Genomic DNA, 19100 nt, shown 5'->3' on the forward strand with positions numbered 1-19100 from the left:
GGTATGTAGTGGCACAATCATGGCTCACTGTAACCTTGAACTTGTGGACTCCAGGAATCATCCCGCCTCAGCCTCCTGAGTAGCTAGGACTACAGGTATGTGCCACTACACCCAGGTAATTTTTAAAATTTTTGGCAGAGACGAGGTCTTGCTATGTTGCCCAGGCTGGTCTCAAACTCCTAGCTGCTTTTTTTTTTTTTTTTTTTTTTTTTTTTTGAGATGGAATTTCACTCATGTTGCCCAGGCTGGAGTGCAATGGCGCAATCTTGGTTCACCGCAATCTCTGCCTCCTGGGTTCAAGCGATTCTCCTGCCTCAGCGTCCCAAATAGCTAGGAATACAGGCATGCGCCACCATGCCCGGCTAATTTTGTATTTTTAGTAGAGATGGGGTTTCTTCATGTTGGCCAGGCTGGTCTTGAACTCCCGACCTCAGGTGATCTGCCCACCTCAGCCACCCAAAGTGCTGGGATTACAGGCGTGAGCCACCGCGCCCAGCCGACTATTGGCTTTAAGCAATCCTTCTGCATCGGCCTCCCAGAGCCAAACAGTTTTAAGACATTTCAATGGACAAAAACAGTATTGCACATTCAACGGTTATAATGATTTGTTCTTCCCACATTTGTGTAGTTTAAATTTTATTTTATACTCACTAAAACTTATTTCTTTTCTGGTTGAAGATGTTTAGAAATTTAACAAAATTTAACTGAACTGTAACAGTACCATCATTAAAAAAAAAGTATTTATTGAGCAAATATATGTGGTAGATCTAAGGGTAAGTTATTATTACTGGCAAATATGCTCCAAAATAATTACCTACCTGTTTTGATATTGAGAGGAATCGGTTCAACAATACCACCCCCTGAAAGAGAATGAAATACAAACTACTTTAGAAAATCTTCCTCAAACTACAGGACAGTATAAGTATGCAACTTTACAATGCTCTATGCACATGCCCTCCTGTTTCAATGATATTCAAAACTGAAATCTGAACATCAGTATTCTATATATAATCAATTACCTCCCTTGTCTTCAAATACCTACTCATCAAAAAGGCTGATTCACAGCCTCCTATGCCACCTGAAGGTGGAGTTTTAAGAAGGAACAACACTGATATTATTAGTGCAAGAGGGTGATAGCCTTAAGTGAAAGCAAAGCAATTACGATAAAGGAAAGAAAAACTGTTTACAGAGGTTACTATAAATATATAGCCTCTCTATCTTAATAAGCAGTTTCACTTCCTAAAAAGAGAGGTGAGAATTAAGCCTCTCCAACTGGACAGTCACTCAGATGGCTGCCACAGGTACAGAGCAAGCAGGGCAAAGTCTTGCCATCATCCTCAGTGTTGTTTCAATGTCTATAGCTATTGCACTTCTCAACCCACCACTTATCACCATTCTTTGCTACTTCTGTTGTAAGCCACATCCATCTCAGTTGTTAGTGCCTTCAAGGCTAAGCTGGGCTGATAAGCAGCTCTTGATGGCATATGTGGTATCTAAAATAGATGCAGGATGATGAAAGTTCTCCATAAGGCTTATTAATACATAATAGACTAAAAAGCCCAAGTTGTTTTAATTTCTATGTAGATAAAGATTAAAGCATCAGCTTTGGTCCTCATTCATAAGTCACAATTAGGTGTTAAGGAATACCTGTCTATTTCCACTCGTGACTTACCACTCTTGCCAAGTGCCTGACCACTTTTATAGCCCATCTTTTGCAGCAAGGCAAACCCTTTGTTTTCACAGCCTAGTGCATTCTTCAACCCAACGTTACGTCTTTCTTGTTCTTCTTCTTTTAAACTCTTCTGCCTGTTTTTCAAATTGGCTTCCCGTTGCTTTTCTTCTTTTCGGCGGGCTTCTCGGATTTGCCTTAGCATTGGCAATCCTGGTCTGATATCTTCTCTGAATAAGGGAAAAGTTTTTTTAGATGAGTCCATAAAGTTTTCTTTTCTTTTTTTAAAAATTTTTTGAGATGGAGTTTTGCTCTTATCACCCAGGCTGGAGTGCAATGGCATGATCTCGGCTCACTGCAACCCCCACCTCCTGGGTTCAACCGATTCTCCTGCCTCAGCCTCCTGAGTAACTGAGATTACAGGCGCCCACCACCATGCCTGGCTATTTTTTGCATTTTTAGTAGAGACAGGGTTTCGCCATGTTGGCCAGGCTGGTCTCGAACTCCTGACCCCAGATGATCCGCCTGCCTCGGCCTCCCAAAGTGCTGGGATTACAGGCATAAGCCACCACGCCTGGCCAAGTTTTCTCATAACTCTGTCACTTACTCACCTGACAACAGTTAATATTTCGGCACTACCTCTATGATCATCTTTGTTATTATGACATTAGAGCCTAATCAGTGACCTCTAAGAATGGCTGTTTTAGTAGAAATGATGAAGGCTGGTGCCAGATCGTAGGAAAATAAGGAAAGCACAAAGTTGAAGAAATCAGATATAGTAAGTTTAGACTTACTATGTTTCTAGGATGTTGGCAATAATAAAGAACAAAGTTGTATATAATAAAGAACAAAGTTGTCCCAACTACTAGAAGAGACAATATGATGAAATAAAGGAAAAGGAGTAAATTTCCTTGGAAGAAGGCAATAAAAAGGATCATGGGCAAAAGTACAATGGTTAGCATTAAAAGGAGGAAGTGGCTTCTAGTATCTTTGTATGGAGGCATAGGAGGTACTTCCATAAAGCAAGAAGACTGACTTTCCAACCGCACATTTAAACTCAATGTCAGGCTGGGCACGGTGGCTTATGCCTGTAATCCTAGCACTTTGGGAAGCCAAAGCCTGAGCTCAGGAGTTAGAGACCAGCCTTGGCAACATAGTGAGACCTTGTCTCTGCAAATAATAAAAAAGAAGAGTTAGCTGGGCATGATGGTGCAGGCCTGCCAGTCCCAACTACTTGGGAGGCCGAGGTAGGAGAATCTCCTGAGCCTGGAGAGTTGGAGGCTGCAGTGAGCTATGACTGTGCCACTGCACTCCAGCCTGGCTTACAGCATGAGACCCTGTCTCAAAAAAATAAAATAAAATGTCATTGCTTAATCTACACATCTAATACATATCATTGCATTGGGTATGCACATTTACTTACTGGACATTAATGAAGGAATCAGACATATAGTCCTCTTCTTCTGCCATGTTCAACTTCATATGGCTATAGTATCTACAAATAAAGTAATAATTACTTTTTTGTGTGTGTGTATCAGAATGGAAATAAACCTTTCTGTATCTGCAGCCATGAGCTGTCTCTAGAGCTCCACTATATATTCAGGTGCCCTTTGGACATCTTTATCTGTGGACGTTTCGAACTCAACACTCATTTCTTTCCCCTCTCCCCAGCCTTCTACATCCCCTGTATTTCCATATTAATGTCATCATTATCTCCTTCCTCCTGACCTCTTATGAAGCTGTGTCAAGTCTTCCTCCATAAAACTCCTCACAGACATTTTTTCTACAGCTGCGACCACTGCTTTAGTTCAGGCACTTTTTTTTTTCCTCACCTGAACTATTACAACAGCTTCTTAACCAGCTTCTTAGTTGGTCTCCTCTACCAATCCATCCTCTGCACCCCATCCAGAGGTTTTTTGTTTATTTGCTTGTTTGTTTTTAAATACAAGTCAGGTCAGGTTATTAGCCTGTTTCAAATCCTTCATTAAACCTGACTCTGTAGGCAGTGGGGGACCAGTCACTTTTGCAAAGCATGAGATGTTGTCCTTCATAATCTGACACAACTGTCCCTAAGGATTCATTATTCAAGCCCCATGGCTTCTCACTGCCCTCTGAACACAGCATAGACATTTCTTCCCTGTAGGCCAAGGCTACCCTCCCTTCAGAAACCTGTCCTGACCACTCCAGGCCTTTCTCTACAGCACTTTATGTCCAAGCTGCTCATGTGGAACTCGATATAGTTAACAACTCACTTATATGGAAATATTTTTGAGGGACAGTTTCTATCCAAAATAGTTAAAATCATGTAATTACTGGCCCTTAATGGGTTAAAGTAATTATCTACAAAAGTACTACTCAAACTTTATTGTGTATACAAATTGCACTGAGATCTTCTTAAAACACAGAATCTGATTCTGGGGCTGGAACCTGAGGTTCTGCATTTCTAACAGGTTCACAGGCAATGTCAATGTTGCTAGTTCAGTTGCTTTTAAGACAAAAGTGTAGTCACTTGTTGTGGTGCATATATAGTGTTTTTTCCTGCCTACCATCTTTTCCTTTGGGAACCCAACCCTCTGCCCTTCATGTGGTTCTAGTAGAAGGTGGCAATGTCAGTATCCCATATTTCCTTGGGCACAAAAATGGTGAATTATAGTACCCTATGTCCAGCCAATAGGGGACGAGATGACCCAGCCAGGGAAATAACCATCTCTTTCCTTACATTATATGAATATATGGGTTGTCGGGGAAAGAAAGTCTTTTACGGGTGTTTCTGAACTGGGAGAATGTGAAGCTGGGCTGTGGATGGCCATCTTCTTGGCCACATGAAGGGATCTTGTCTGAAGAATGAAGCCAGATAGAGAAAACGAGCCTAGTTTTCAAGGCCGTGGATTCTTTGATGCTGCGACTTAGCATTCTACCCCATTACATAGACTAATACATTTCTGCATTACCTAAGCTTGCTGAAGTAGAGGTTCTGTCAACTGCAACCAAGTGTCCAGAAAATTACACTGGATGAAAAAAGGATTACTATACTAATTTTTAATGGTATTCTTTTTTGTTTTTTGAGACAGAGTCTCACTCTGTTGCCCAGGCTGGAGTGCAGTGGTGTGATCTCAGCTCACTGCAACCTCCACCTGCTGAGTTCAAGCAATTCTCGTGCCTCAGCCTCCCGAGTAGCTGGGATTACAGGCATCCACCACCACACCCAGCTAATTTTTGTGTTTTTAGTAGAGACAGGGTTTCACCATGTTGGACAGGCTGGTCTCAAACTCCTAGCCTCAAGTAATACACCTGCCTCACTTGGTCTCCCAAAGTGCTGGGATTACAGGCATAAGCCACCATGCCTGGCCTGATTTTTTATATTTTTAATGTATATCTTCTCAACTAGATAATGTATATCTTGTGCTAAACACAAAAACAAGTCCCCTATATCATCCCTACCTACCACTGCATCCAAAACATAAATGCTTAATAATTGTTTAGCAACAATGAGGATAAAAAGGGTCTTTAATATTTGTGATTTTATAACTTTTTCCTATGTCAACATGTCATTTTTAAACACTTTTTAAATAAGTACAGAAAACACATAAAACAAACACACAGCTTAATACATTTTTGTGAGTCAAACATTCTTGTAACCATGTGGTACCCTCCAACATGGCTCCCAATCATTCTTGCTGCTTGGTTTTCTACATCCTTAGTGTAGTCTCCTTCCACAGTGAACAGGATTAATTTGTGTAACCAATAGGATTTTGTGGAAATGATGGAGTTGATTTATTGGTCATAACTGCAGCTCTTAGGTCATTCTAACTTTGAAATTGGATGACTCACTTGAAGGAAGTCAGCTGTCACATAAGTATACTCAAGAAGCTCTATGGAGAAGGTCACACGATTGAAATCAAGACCTCCTATTAAAAGTCAGCACAAACTCATGAGCCACAGGAGCGAGCTACCTGGGAAATGGATCCTCTTGCTCCAGTCAGGGAGACCTTCAAATGACTCAGCCTGGGCTGGCATCTTCACTGCAACTTCTTAAGAAAGTCCATGCTAATAAACTAAGCCAAGCTGCTAACAAATTCCTGACCCATAGAAACTCTGAGATAACAAATGATTACAGTTATCTTAAGCTGTTACATTTGGGGATAATTTGTTATGCAGCAAAAGTTATCAGGAGGTAGAACCTTATCAGGCACCTGGGAGCCCTCGTCCCCTACCCAGTTGCACCTCTCTTTTGGTTCTAAGAATAGTCACTATTCTGGTTTTTATGGCAATCATTTCCTTCATTTTCTTGGTAGTTTTGTCATCCACGTGTGCATCTTTAAACATTACAGTTTAGTTTACCTATTTTTATTATAAGTTAAAAACGTGCACTATTATATACAGCATTTATGATAATTCACCTACTCCCTCTAAATCTGATTCTTCATTTGTAATAACAGCATTTTTACACATAATGGTTTAACATTTACCCAGTATATCACACATTTTTATCACACTTAACCACCACTAACAACTCTACAAGGTAGGAATTGTTTTTCCTATTGGAGAAATTAAGGCTCAGTATGGCTAAATGACTATTTCAAAACCACAAAGAATCCAGGTCACAGTGCCTTGCAAATAGGATTACATTGTTTTTAAGAGACCTATTTAAAGTGCCAGGCACATCTGAATGCGGTTACATGTTGCTTTTAAAGCTCTCTTTCTATTGGTAAAATATACTTTAGCATTATCCATTTCCATCAAACATAAGCATAAACGTCACAAGGCGATACTCTGGCAGAGATGATGGAGGCTCGGACCAGAGTGATAGCAATGGAAGTGGTCGCATTTGGGGTATACCTGAAGGTAGAGCTTACAGGATTTGCTGATGTTGTAGGTAGTACGTAAAGAACGATGTCAAGATAACGCTAAGTTTTTGGCCTGAATACGTGGAAGGAGTTAACATTTTTTGAGAGTGGGAAGACTGTAGGAGTAGGTTTGTTTTTGTTTTTTTACTGGGGGTAGTCAAGAAACAGACATATTGAGAGTACTATTACATATAAAAGTGGAGAGATGGACCTACAGTACAAATGTGACAAGAAATGTCCCACTCTCAACACTATGCTCAGGAACCGCTGATCCCTTCCCTCCCGCGTTCCTCCTGGCTGCAAGCGCCCCACAGACGCAACCACCCACGGATGGAAAGGTGGCTGACGGTGTGATATGGTACTCACGGCCACCGCACTCTGCCTTTTATCATTCTACCGGCGCTCCCCAGACCCTTACCTGACAGCTCTCTTATCTGACAGCTCTCTACTCGCCCTGGTTCAGCTCCGCGGAGCGCGCGCTGCGCATGCGCCCACCAACCAGCATCGGACTTCCGCGCCTCGGCTCACAGCAGTTTCCGAGCGCAGACTCAATTGGAAACTTGCGGTGGGTGATAGGAGGACGTGGTGACTGCGCTTGCGCAAGACCAGCCCTCCGCGCAAGCGCTGTTCCCTTGTTTCCTGCAGGCAGGAGTGCGGGAGGTGGGGCATCCGGGTCTCTTGGTGGCTGCCTCTGCCCCCGGAGCTCAGCTGATCTGCCTTTTCAGACTAGAAGGTGAGGTCGCGGAAGCATGCACGTTGACACGCACGGACTCCTGTCCCACGTACATTTTTAGACGGGTGGGGAGGAAATTTGAGTTCGTACTGAACATTTTCCCTTTTCTGGCTCCCTGCGCAGTTCCGAGCCGCCGCCTCGTGCTATTGACAGCCTGCGGAACCCCACGGAGGCTTGCGGCGGCCTCTTGCGTTTCCCCGGGTCAGCCGCTTTCGGTTTTTGGAGTAGCCGGGTGAAGCCAGACCCCGAGCGCGCGAGGCTTCTCGGGTGCATTCCTGACCGCCCGGTGTTGTCACTGAGGCTTTGGCCGCCGGGACCTGGCCGCCCCACCCATCCCCTTTGGAAGAGTCTTGGAGACCTGCAGTTCGGGATGTCTGTGCTGGGTGTTTTGACCTCAGTCCCCCTGACCAGGTGCAGCGCGGGAGGGTAAAGGTGCGATATACCGAGCAGTGGACGAGAAAAAGAGGAGGATGGTTGTCAAGCCCGGCTGGGGTGTTTGATCTTAGTGCTTCAGTTTTCTCATTTATAGAAAGAGTAAATGACATATGTGTTGCTGGACATATTTCTTCTGGAATAATGCCTTTTTTTGGGGCAGTAATTTATTTTAATTTTCCTTTCACTCCATGATTCATTCTTCCTTATACCAAGCAGTTTTTTTCGCTTTTTTTTTTGTTTGTATTTTTGTCCTTTAAAAGTATGTTTTCAGGTTTTGCCTCAAAGAAGTTGAGTTTTTCCACAAAAGAAATGAGTAGTCATACTTTTCTTAGTGGGTATATTCCATAAAGCTTGACTTTCAACATTAAAAAGAAACTTACAAGTATTTTTTACTCTGTTAAATTTAAGGTGTGAATTTAAAACTTCAGTAATGGAGTTAGCCCACAGTTTATTGCTAAATGAAGAAGCTTTGGCTCAAATCACTGAAGCAAAAAGACCGGTTTTTATCTTTGAATGGTTGCGATTTCTTGATAAAGTCTTGGTTGCTGCCAACAAGGTATGGTATTGCTCTTTTTTCCCAGTTGCATTAATGTAAAGAGATTATGTGGTCATGATTCTTAAGAAAACATATATTATGTTTTGGAAGGTTTGTGGGTCACTTATGGAACTTCAGAATATTGCACGAATGGGAATTTAGTGGCAAAACTCAAACCTCGTTTAAATCCAGCTCATTGCCTACCTTCTTTATATCTCTACCTGTGCAGTTCATTGTAACTGGAGAAAAACGTGGCTACATGATTGGTGTCACTTTAAATTTATCATCACCCATTGCAAATGGTCTGTCTATGCAGCCTAACAATCCCAGTATCTTCACTTATCTCTCTGAGGAGTCAATAATAGGCTTTTTTTTTTCTTTGTTTTCTTCCTGCATAGTCTCGATTCAGCTTATTTTTTATTGTCTGTGTATTTTATATTCTGTCTTTAAAAGTAGATATGGCCCGGCGTGGTGGCTCACGCCTGTAATCGCAGCACTTTGGGAAGCCGAGGTGGGCGGATCACCTGAGGTCAAGAGTTCCAGACTAGCCTGGCCAACATGGTGAAACCCCGTCTCTACTAAAAATACAAAAATTAGCCAGGCATGGTGGTGGGCGCCTGTAATCCCAGCTACTCGGGAGGCTGAGGCAGGAGAATCGCTTGAACCTGAGAGGTGGGGGTTGCAAGGAGCCTAGATCGCGCTATTGCACTCCAGCCTGGATGACAAGAGTGAAAACTCCATCTAGGGGGGAAAAAAAAAAAAGGTAGATGCTTCCCTCAAATGTCTGATGATCTTTGGCTGTTCAAATTTAAAAGTGAGTAGTAAAACCTTTTCTCAGCAGGGCCAATCTTTTAAACTGGACTTCACTGTAGGCTGGTCTGGTTCCTGACCGTAGTATTTCAGATTTCTGTAGGCTGCTTATTCCCCAGAAGATACTTTTCTACTCTCAGGTCTGAAGAGTATATGGCTAGCTGGCTATATTCTTGGAATTGTGGGAGAAGAGTGGAGACTTTAACATTCAGTATGTGTACTTTCACTGCATATCTGTGTTTTCAGTGCAGTTTTCCCAGACCGCAACTGTGCCTGGGGTCTCCTAGTCTAGACATACGGTATTTCACTCTTCCCAGAGAATAAGGTTTCAGTCTGCTTCCATAGTGGAGAAGAGGAGTCTTACTGCTTCTTAGACTCTCAACTATTCCCTCTCTGTCAAGGTACAACTTCACTCCCACCTCCAAAAGCACCTAGGGCTTAAAAATACCACGATCTCTTAGGGGGTCCTGTGTAGTAAGATACGTCCTTTCTTAGCTTTCCCTGTTGGGAACACTTGGTTTCCAAATATTGTGCTGATTCTTTTTCCTACTTTCTTTACCCTTTGGATTTGTGCTTTGTTATTATTCCTCTTGTTGCCCTTTAGTATGGTTTTAATGGAGTTTCTATGGAAACAGTTAATGCTTGACCTAATATAAATGAGTTAATAGGTGCAGCACACCAACATGGCACATGTATACATATGCAACAAACCTGCACTTTATGTACATGTACCCTAGAACTTAGAGTATACTAATAACAACAACAACAACAAAAAGAAACAGTTAATGCATGGATTCACTTGTAATCTTTAACTAGAAGTTTCTGTTTTCTCTTAAATCCCCTACAACCGGGGATTTACTTCCACTCCACTGAAACAGCTCTTGTCCAGCCATCAGTGGTCTGGGCAATCAGTGGTCAGTATTCTGTCTTATTTGATCCATCTCCATCTTTTCACCTCGAAACACTTAAAACATCTTTAATTTTGTTGTGAAATTGATAAATACAAGACTATATAAAACATAGTTATGAAGCATAATATGAATATCTGTACACCCTCCACCCAAATTAGAAAATAATATTGTTTTCATTGCTTTGCACAGTTTGTGTGAAGTTTTCTTCCTGTTCGTGGCTTCCCAAGACACTGTTAGGTTTTGGTTCCTCTCCCACTTCACTAACTACTAATTGTTGTTTTTTAAATCTTCCTCAGTTCAGGGCATTTTTAAAAAATCTGTACATATTCCCTCAGTGATATCTAATTGTGTGATTTTTACTATCGTCTATGAAATAGTGATTCCCAGAATAATGTTTACTCTACTTCTTTCTTACCTAAGTGGCATCCCAGAGTTAACATACCCAAACCAAATTTTTGATTTCTCCTCCCAAACTTGTCTTTTTCCCTATGTTCTCTATCTCAGGAAATGACCATTTCATCCTTCTGGTTGCTCAGGGGGAAAACCATAGAGTCATTTTTGACTTCCCTCTTTTTCTCAAATTTCACATCATATTCACCAGCAAATCCTATGGTTTCCTCCACAAATTAATCCAGAGTTTACTTGTCTCCATGGTTACCACTATCATCTCTCTAGATTATTGCATCTGCTTCCTATTTGCTCATGATGCTTTCCATTTGTGGACCTTATAGAGTATTCTTAGAAGTCAGAGTGAGCCTGTTAAAACATTTAGATCACGACCCTCCTCTACTTCAAACTGTTACTCAGAGTAATATACAAAGTTCTCTTAGTGAGAGTAACATACAGAGTTCTATAGTGGGGTACAAGAGACTACCTGATCTGGCCCCTTCTATCCTTCTGACTTCGTCTCTTACTACTTTCTCTCTCTTACTCCGCTCCAGTCAAACTGGCCTTCTTGCTGTCTTCAAGGATGCTAAGAATGCTCCAACCTCAAGGCCTTTATGCTTGTTCCTTCAGCCTGGAATGTTCTTCCCCTGGGTATCTGCCTGGCTCACCCCTTCGCTTCTTTTCAGAGAGAGGCCTTTTCTAATTAATCCACATAAAACAGTAAGCACCCATACTATTCATTTGTTTGTTTGGTAAACTCTATCCCTCCCCACTAGAATGTAAACTTCATGAGGTCAGGGACTTGTTGTCTATTTTGTTCACTGTTGCGCCCTAGTACATGGCATACATTAAGTACATAATAAATATTGTTTGAATAAATGAATGAATTCTAGGTATTGATTATGGGTAGAGCTGGGCATTTTTTTTCCTGTTGCCTAGGCCTCTTCAGTTTCTTTTGGTTTCATTTGCTGGCCTGTAACTTTATGAACTGCTGACTTTGCTTTTACATGGGAAACCTATCTGGGTTGTAAGACGTCAGTTGTCCGTACACCCAATATTTTGCATCTTTTGGCTGCTGATTTATTTCTCAGTAAGTTGGTCTCATAACTTTTTGAATCAGAGTCTTCACTTTTATTGGAGCTAACCTTTTGGCTTTGGAGGAGAATGAAGGAGAATATTTAATGTAGGAAAGAATGGCTCATTTCTTACTGAACTTTTCCATAACTTAAAAATTCTCACGGTTTATGTTTAATACAATACAAATTTTTAATTATTAGAGTGCCTTAAGCGTTAAGTAGTTTTTATTTTGATTAAAAGGTAACAAAAAAATTTTTTAATGATGTTCTTTTAAAAATGTTTTTGTAACAGACCGATGTAAAGGAAAAACAGAAAAAACTTGTCGAACAATTAACTGGATTAATAAGTAGTTCACCTGGACCACCTACACGAAAATTGTTAGCTAAAAATCTCGCAGCCCTTTATAGCATTGGAGATACTTTTACAGTTTTTCAGACACTTGATAAATGCAATGACATTATCAGAAATAAAGATGACACTGCAGCCTACTTACCAACAAAATTGTAAGTACTTACTTTAACAGGGGCCCTTGAAGTTTTATTTTTTCTTTTGAGGAAACGTAGTAGGAGACTATGGACCATAAAAACCCCCAGGTGGGTGGAACCTGTGACATGCTGCTAACAATGAGAGCTCTAAGTGGATTGAGTTGTGATGGGAAGAAAATGAGTTAAATTTTAGGCATGCTGATTCTGGAATACAAATGGGAATATCCAAATGACAGCGTATAATAGGTAGTTGGAAATTCTTGTTGGGATTTTAGAGATTTGTTGGGAATGTAGTTTTGGTGAGTGGGCTGAATCCTTTGATATGAGTAAAGTTACCTAGGAGGAGGAGTATATTTGAGAAGAAAAGAGAAGGAGTATATTTGAGGAGAGAAGAAGGAGTATATTTGAGAAGAGAAATTCTTGTTGGGATTTTAGATTTCTTGGAAATGTAGTTTTGGTGAGTAGGCTGAATCCTTTGATATGAGTAAAGTTACCTAGGAGGAGGAGTATATTTGAGAAGAGAAGACGGCTAGGGATACAACTCTAGAACGTCAACATTCAAAGGGCCATGGTCAGCGTAATAGCTTACAGAGGAAATAGAGAGATTATTCAAAACCTGGATTCTGATTTTTAGGTCTACTTTTAGGTAGTTACCTGGTATCACTAGGTAACTACCTAGATACATTGTGATTAGATTTTGTGTTTTGTTTAGGATAGATGTAAACCTCAAAAGTTTTAGAGGAGATTAGACAGTTCTAGTACTTTCTAGTTTATTTTGAAGTTTGAAGCTATGTTCACTGCTACTTAGCAAATACACACATAATTTTATAGTTCTGGTTAAGTAGAATTGATTATACATTCATATGTATTTCCAGTGGATCCATGGGTCCTATTTAGGAAATCTCTAATGTATGCTGGCATGTGACGCCAGTCATTTAAAATTTATTATCAGCCTACAGGGTATCAAAAAGCATGAGATTTGGAGTTGAAGAGGTGAAAGTTGATTCCCTGATTCTACTGTTTATTATGTGTTTGATTGTGAGCTAAATTTAGTTAACTCTCTTATCTGTAAATTGCTCAGATCACACAGCTTTTATTTATTTTTATTTGTTGGAGCTGGAGTGACTCGCCTCATGGTAGACCACCTGCCCACTTCCAAGATCCAACTACACATAGCTATTAGACGGTGGGTTCTAGGATTTAGGCACAGGTCTGCCAGACTCCAAAGCATCCACTCTTAACCACCATGCCCTACTTTTGCCTTTAAGCTAAACCCACAGCTATTCACTTACTATTGACCTAAGTGACAGTGGGGTCATTTCTTGCTCCTGAAGAAATGTGTTGCTATTGGTTTATTCTTCCGAGTGTTCTGTTAATGTAATTTAGATTAAATTTTACAGGTTTACAAATACTATAGTATTATTTGTAAATTAAGAGGCAGACACTGTGAGCGATGCAAATGTGTGAGATATATTCCCTGTTTCTGGAGTTTACATTTCCACTGGCAAGACAAGATGGAGACGTATAAAATGGTCAAGTTACAACACAATAAATGATATAATTTTGTCAAAATGAGTGATTGACATTAGTGTCATATATAATGAAAGAAGAGAGGGATTGTTGAGGATTGACATAATTTGGAAAGTCTTCATAGAAGGAAAGCTTAGGGGCTGGGCGCGGTGGCTCACGCCTGTTATCCCAGCACTTTGGGAGGCCGAGGCGGGCAGATCATCTGAGGTCAGGAGTTCGAGATCAGCCTGGCTAATGTGGTGAAACCCCGTCTCTACTAAATATACAAAATGAGCTGGGAATGATGGCACGCACCTGTAATCCCAGTTACTTGGGAGGCTGAGGCGGGAGAAGGGCTTGAACCCAGGAGGCGGAGGTTGCAATGAGCCGGGTCCATGCCACTGCACTCCAGCCTGGGTGACAGAGTGAGACTTTGTCTTCCCCCCAAAAAAAGAAAAGCTTGGATTTCTTCCCAAATAATGGGTATGATTTATTATGTACATATGTAGATTCTTTTGTATTTTAACAAGAATACAATTTATAGTATTTAACAAGAATACAGTGTAAATATAGTATAGTATTTGTTGCAGTTATGAAGGATAAACAAATTGTTTTCGATAGTTGAAATTAAGGATTATAGCCAAATGTGTCCTAGACAAATGCAGATTGATTTCTGAAAATGAGAAAAGTATAATTGTATCATTAACCTGAACGATGACCAGTGAAATTGTCACTTCTCACAGGGCTGCAGTGGCTTGTGTTGGAGCATTTTATGAAAAAATGGGGAGAATGTTGGGCAGCGCATTTCCAGAAACAGTGAATAATCTATTGAAATCTCTGAAAAGTGCAGAGGTAAGTTTTACAACCAGTATTATTTGAATATTTGCTTGTGGCAAGAGTTAGATGTCAGCTAAAATATGTTTTGTTTGTTTCTTTTTCTGTCACTGTGGTACTCATATTGCTTAACAAGGAGGTAATTTCAAATTATTACTTGTCCCTTCTTTTAACATACATCGGGGGAAGAGAAAGAATGCTTTTCTTTGACAATGAATAGGTTTACCTGTTATTTTTTATTTAGTCCTGTGATACTTTTGGATTGGCTTTTTTTTTTCTTCTTTTTTTGGTGCCATAGCTAATGTGTTAATTTTCTGGTTGCTGTAATAAATTACCTTAGACTGGGTGGCTTAAAACAGCAATTTATTGTCTCACAGTTCTGGAAGCTGGAGGTCTGCAATAAAGTGTCAGCAAAGCCATGTTTCCACTGAAGGATCTAGAGAAGAATGCTTCCTTTCCTTCTTACCTTCTAGTGGTTGCTGGAAATCTTTGATCTTCCTCGGCTTATAGAGGCATCTCTCCCATCTCTGCCTCCTTTATCACATGGCCTTTTCCCTGTGCCTGTGTGTTTTGTGCCTAAATTATTTTCCTGTTCAGTGATACCTGTCATTGGACTAGAATTGGATACCTCTTCTGGGAACTATTTGTCTATTCATTCATTAAAAAAGAATTGATAAAATATTATTTGTCAGGCATTAAGCGTACAAAGATGGTCCTGACCTCAAAGAAGTTACGATGTAGTGGAAGAGATCCAAGTGTGAATAAGCTTTGTGATACACTGTGATGAGTACACTGTTAGAAATAACAATAAGCACTATGAGAATATGGATATAAGAGTTGGAGTTAGTCACAGGAAGACGAAGGTTTGCCATATTTCTGACACTTTTTTTAAATGTGTTGGTTGTTTTCTGCTTCCTCTTTTGGATGGTTTATGTATTTTTTTCTTAACTATTTTATACTTAATATTTTATATTCTGAAAATATTTTATATTCTGAAAGTTTGGGTCGTTGAGATATATTGAAGCTTTTGAGTCTGTCTTCATGTTCTCAGTATATTGTATGTACTTCAGTAAGTCATAGAAACATTGGAATATATTTACTTATCACCTAATTTTTAAGAAAGATAATATTTAATGGAATATTCTTACTTTCCAGGATACTTAATTTTATTGTACTTTTCGTTATTTACTGTTTATAATTTGGAGGTAAGACCATTAGACCCAAAGAACTTTTGTCTTGGCATGTTCTTGTTTAAATATGGAATTTATTTTACAAAATCTTTTTTTTTTTTTTTTCCTATACATGTCTAGTCTCAAGGGCGAAGTGAAATCTTAATGAGTCTGCAGAAAGTTCTAAGTGGCCTGGGTGGTGCAGCAGCTTCCTCTCATCGTGATATTTATAAGAATGCCAGGTCTCTCTTGACTGATAGGTCAATGGCTGTTCGATGTGCAGTGGCCAAGGTTAGTACTTGACCAATTTAGAATACTGCTCCTTATCCTTCTTGCTCTTAAACAGTCAATGATTTTTTTTCTTTTAAAATTTTAAATTATGTTTTGTGTTCCAACGGATTAAATTTTCTAGAATTATATAATAGTATCACATCATGAGATATACTTTTGTGCATATGTGTATTCTGGCTTCTTTTGCTTAGTATAATTATTTTGAAATTCATTTATGTTGTATATGTATCTATAGTGCATTCCTTTTTATTGCTGAGTAGTATTTCCTTGTATGGATATGTCACATTGGTTTGTTCACTCACCTGTTATAAACATTTGAGTTGCTTCCAGTTTTGATTAATATAAAAAAAGCTTCTGTGAACATCTGTATATAAGTTTTTGCATGAACATATGCTTTCATTTCTCTTCGGCACATACCTAGGGATGGAATAGCTGGTTCATAGGGCAGATTTAGTTTACCGTTCAGATAACTACAAAACAGTTTTCCAAGGTACTTGTGCCATTTTACATCTCTACTAGCAGTGTATGAGAATTTCACTTCCTCCATGTCATCACCATTGTTTGTTACTGACAGTCTTTTTAATTTAAGCCATTCTAATGGATACATATCTCATTGTATCTCATATCTCAATGGTATCTCATTGTGGCTTTAATTTGCATTTCCCTAATGATGAATGATAAGCATATCTTCAGGTGCTTATTTGCCATCCATATCTTCTTTGAAGAAAGGTGTGCTCAATCTTTTGTCCATTGTTTTATAGGGTTGTTTTGTAATTACTGACTTTTGAGAGTGTTTTTTAGGTTCTTTACATATTCCTTTATCAGATACGTGATTTACAAATATTTTCCCAATCGGTGGCCTGTCTCTTTATTCTCTAAATAGTGCCTTATAAGGAAAAGACATTTTGAATTTCATCCAATGTATCTGTTTTTCTTATATGAATTGTGCATTTGGTGTTGTATCTAAGGAAACATTTTGTAAACCAGGGTTTGTCCTGTGTTTCCTTCTAGAGGTTTTATAGTTTTATACTTAGATATATGATCCATTTTGAGTTAATTTTTGTATATGGTGCAAGGTTGGAATCAAATTTTTTTGTTTTTTGTTTTCAATATGGATATCCACTTCTTCCAGTGCCATTTTGAAAAGCCTGTCTCTTCTTCACTAAACTCCCTTTGCTCCCTTTGTTGAAAATCAGTTGTGTGTGTATGTATAGGTATAATTTTGGACTCTATTCTGTTTTATTGATCCATTTGTCTATCTTGATGCCAACAACACTTTTCTTCATGACTGTACCTTTATAATAAGTCTTGAAATCAGGTGCTGTTAGTCCTCCAACTTTGTTCTTTTTCAAAATTGTTTTGCCTAGTCTAGGTTTGTCAGTGTCTACAAAAAGACCATGCTGGGATTTTGATTCAGGTTGCATTGAATTTGGAGAGAATTGCCATCCTAACAATATTAAGTCTTCCACCCTATGAAAGTACGTGATATATCTCTCCATTTATTTTGGTCTTTAATTTCTCTTAGCAACATCTTGTAATGTTAAATGTACAGATCTTGACAGAATACAAATAAGCCTGGGAAAATATGAATAAAATCATGAATTATATCAATGTCAACATCTAGGCTGGCGTGGTGGCTCACACCTGTAATCCCAGCACTTTGGGAGGCCAAGACGGAAGGATCACCTGAGGTCAGGAGTTTGAGACCAACCTGGCCAACATGGCAAAACCCCATCTCTACTAAAAATACAAAAATTAGCCAGGCGTGGTGACATGTGCCTGTCAAATCATTTTTCAGCATCTATTGAGATAATGATTTGATTTTTCTTTTTTAGTTTGCTAATGTGTTGAATAACATTGATTAGTTTTAGAATTTTAACCAATATTGCATTCTTAAGATAAACCTCACTTGGTCATGATATATTATCCTTATATATTATTTTATTAATGTTGCTAGAAGTTTGTTTAGAAATGTGTATCTGTGTTCATATGGGATATGGATATGTAGTTTCTTTTTCATGTAGTGTCTTTGTTAGGTTTCAGCGTCAGGGTGATATTGGCATTATAGGATTAGTTGGAAAGTTCCCTTCAATATTCTGGAAGAGTTTGTATAGAATTGGTATTATTTCTTACCTGAACATTTTGTTGAATTCACTGGTGTAGCCGTCTCCTAGAGTTTTTTTTGAGGGAAAGATTTTGAAGTACAGAATCAAATTTTAACATAGATACTGGGCTATTCAGGTTATCTGTTTCTTCTTGAGAAAATTGTCTATTTCCTCTAAGTTGTCAACTTTATTGGCATAAAGTTGTTCACATATTCTAACTTTTTAAAACATGTTGAATCTGTAGTGATTTGACCTCTCTCATTTCTAATTTTGGTAATTTGTATTTTTACTGTTTTGTTTTTCCTCATCAGCCTGACTAGAGATTTATCAAATTTATTACTCTTCTTAAAGAAGCAGCTTTGGTTTCATTTCTATTATTTTTCAGTTTCCTAGTCATTAATTTCCTTTATTATTTCCTTTTTCGGCTTACTTTGTGTTGAATTTGCTCTCTTTCATCTAGTTTTTTAAGGGTGAAGTTGAGGTTATTGATTTGAGACCGTTCTTCTTTTCTAATGTGGTAGTTTAGTGTTACATGTTTCTTCCTAACTGGAAACTCTCTCAAAGCAGTAGGCTGGGACAATTGTAGGGTTCATCTTGTTTTTTCCTCATCTCTTAAGGATACCTTAAAATGCTTCATTGCCTGAGGTCCAGTGTCTTGAAAACTTGTTTCATTTATTTTGTCTAGTGTTTTGGTTATCTCAAGAGAGGCGGTGAGTCTGGTTCTTGCTCTTCCATATCTGGAAGCAGATGTTGTAGGATGTTATTTACTTTTTTGTTTTTAATTCCAGTGTCTACTAGAACTACAGAATGAAGCCGTATTTATGTGGACTGCTGAACTAGAAAATATAGCCACTCTCTGCTTTAAGGCTTTGGAAAACTCAAATTATGGGGTACGAGTGGCAGTGTCTAAACTTTTAGGAACAGTCATGGCCACAGCTTTAATGCCAAAACAGGCAACAGGTATTGTGTTTGCCCTTGATTTAGACCATAACAAACCTAATTAGTTATTACATATAGACAGGTCACTGTAATGGATTTAAATTTTTAAGTATCTTTGTCTACTTTTTCATAAAATGAAAGAACCTGGCTGGGCGCGGTGGCTCACAGCTGTAATCCCAGCACTTTTGGGAGGCCAAGACGGTTGGATCACGAGGTCAGGAGTTCAACACTAGCCTGGCCAAGATGCTGAAACCCCGTCTCTACTAAAAATACAAAAATTGGCCAGGCGCAGTGGCTCACGCCTGTAATCCCTACACTTTGGGAGGCCGAGGCAGGTGGATCACAAGGTCAGGAGATCGAGACC

The 19100-nt window shown here is 39.3% G+C and overlaps 2 protein-coding genes across 7 annotated transcripts in view; one reads left to right on the forward strand and one right to left on the reverse strand.

Annotated features, from left to right (window-relative positions):
• GPATCH11 (G-patch domain containing 11) overlaps positions 1-19100 on the reverse strand; it is a 121057-nt gene that overhangs the window by 7485 nt on the left and 94472 nt on the right. The window contains exons 2-5 of one of the 2 annotated variants that reach the window (XM_050753395.1): positions 6935-7019; positions 3093-3164; positions 1673-1899; positions 819-860 (exon numbers count right to left, since the gene is read on the reverse strand). In XM_050753395.1, coding sequence (XP_050609352.1) covers positions 819-860; positions 1673-1899; positions 3093-3151 — 328 coding nt within the window. In that variant the 5' untranslated portion in view covers positions 3152-3164; positions 6935-7019. Of the gene's footprint in view, positions 1-818; positions 861-1672; positions 1900-3092; positions 3165-6934; positions 7035-19100 lie in introns of those variants that run through there. The other variant, XM_050753396.1, reaches the window with a different exon arrangement.
• The window catches only part of HEATR5B (HEAT repeat containing 5B), a 102921-nt gene continuing 90958 nt past the window's right edge, over positions 7138-19100 (forward strand). The window contains exons 1-6 of one of the 5 annotated variants that reach the window (XM_050753289.1): positions 7138-7249; positions 8093-8240; positions 11696-11907; positions 14142-14250; positions 15543-15692; positions 18586-18757. In XM_050753289.1, the coding sequence (XP_050609246.1) occupies positions 8115-8240; positions 11696-11907; positions 14142-14250; positions 15543-15692; positions 18586-18757 (769 nt within the window). In that variant the 5' untranslated portion in view covers positions 7138-7249; positions 8093-8114. The other 4 variants (XM_050753291.1, XM_050753292.1, XM_050753288.1 and 1 more) reach the window with 4 other exon arrangements.

This window comes from Macaca thibetana, chromosome 13, assembly GCF_024542745.1.
Source record: "Macaca thibetana thibetana isolate TM-01 chromosome 13, ASM2454274v1, whole genome shotgun sequence".
NCBI lineage: Eukaryota > Metazoa > Chordata > Mammalia > Primates > Cercopithecidae > Macaca > Macaca thibetana.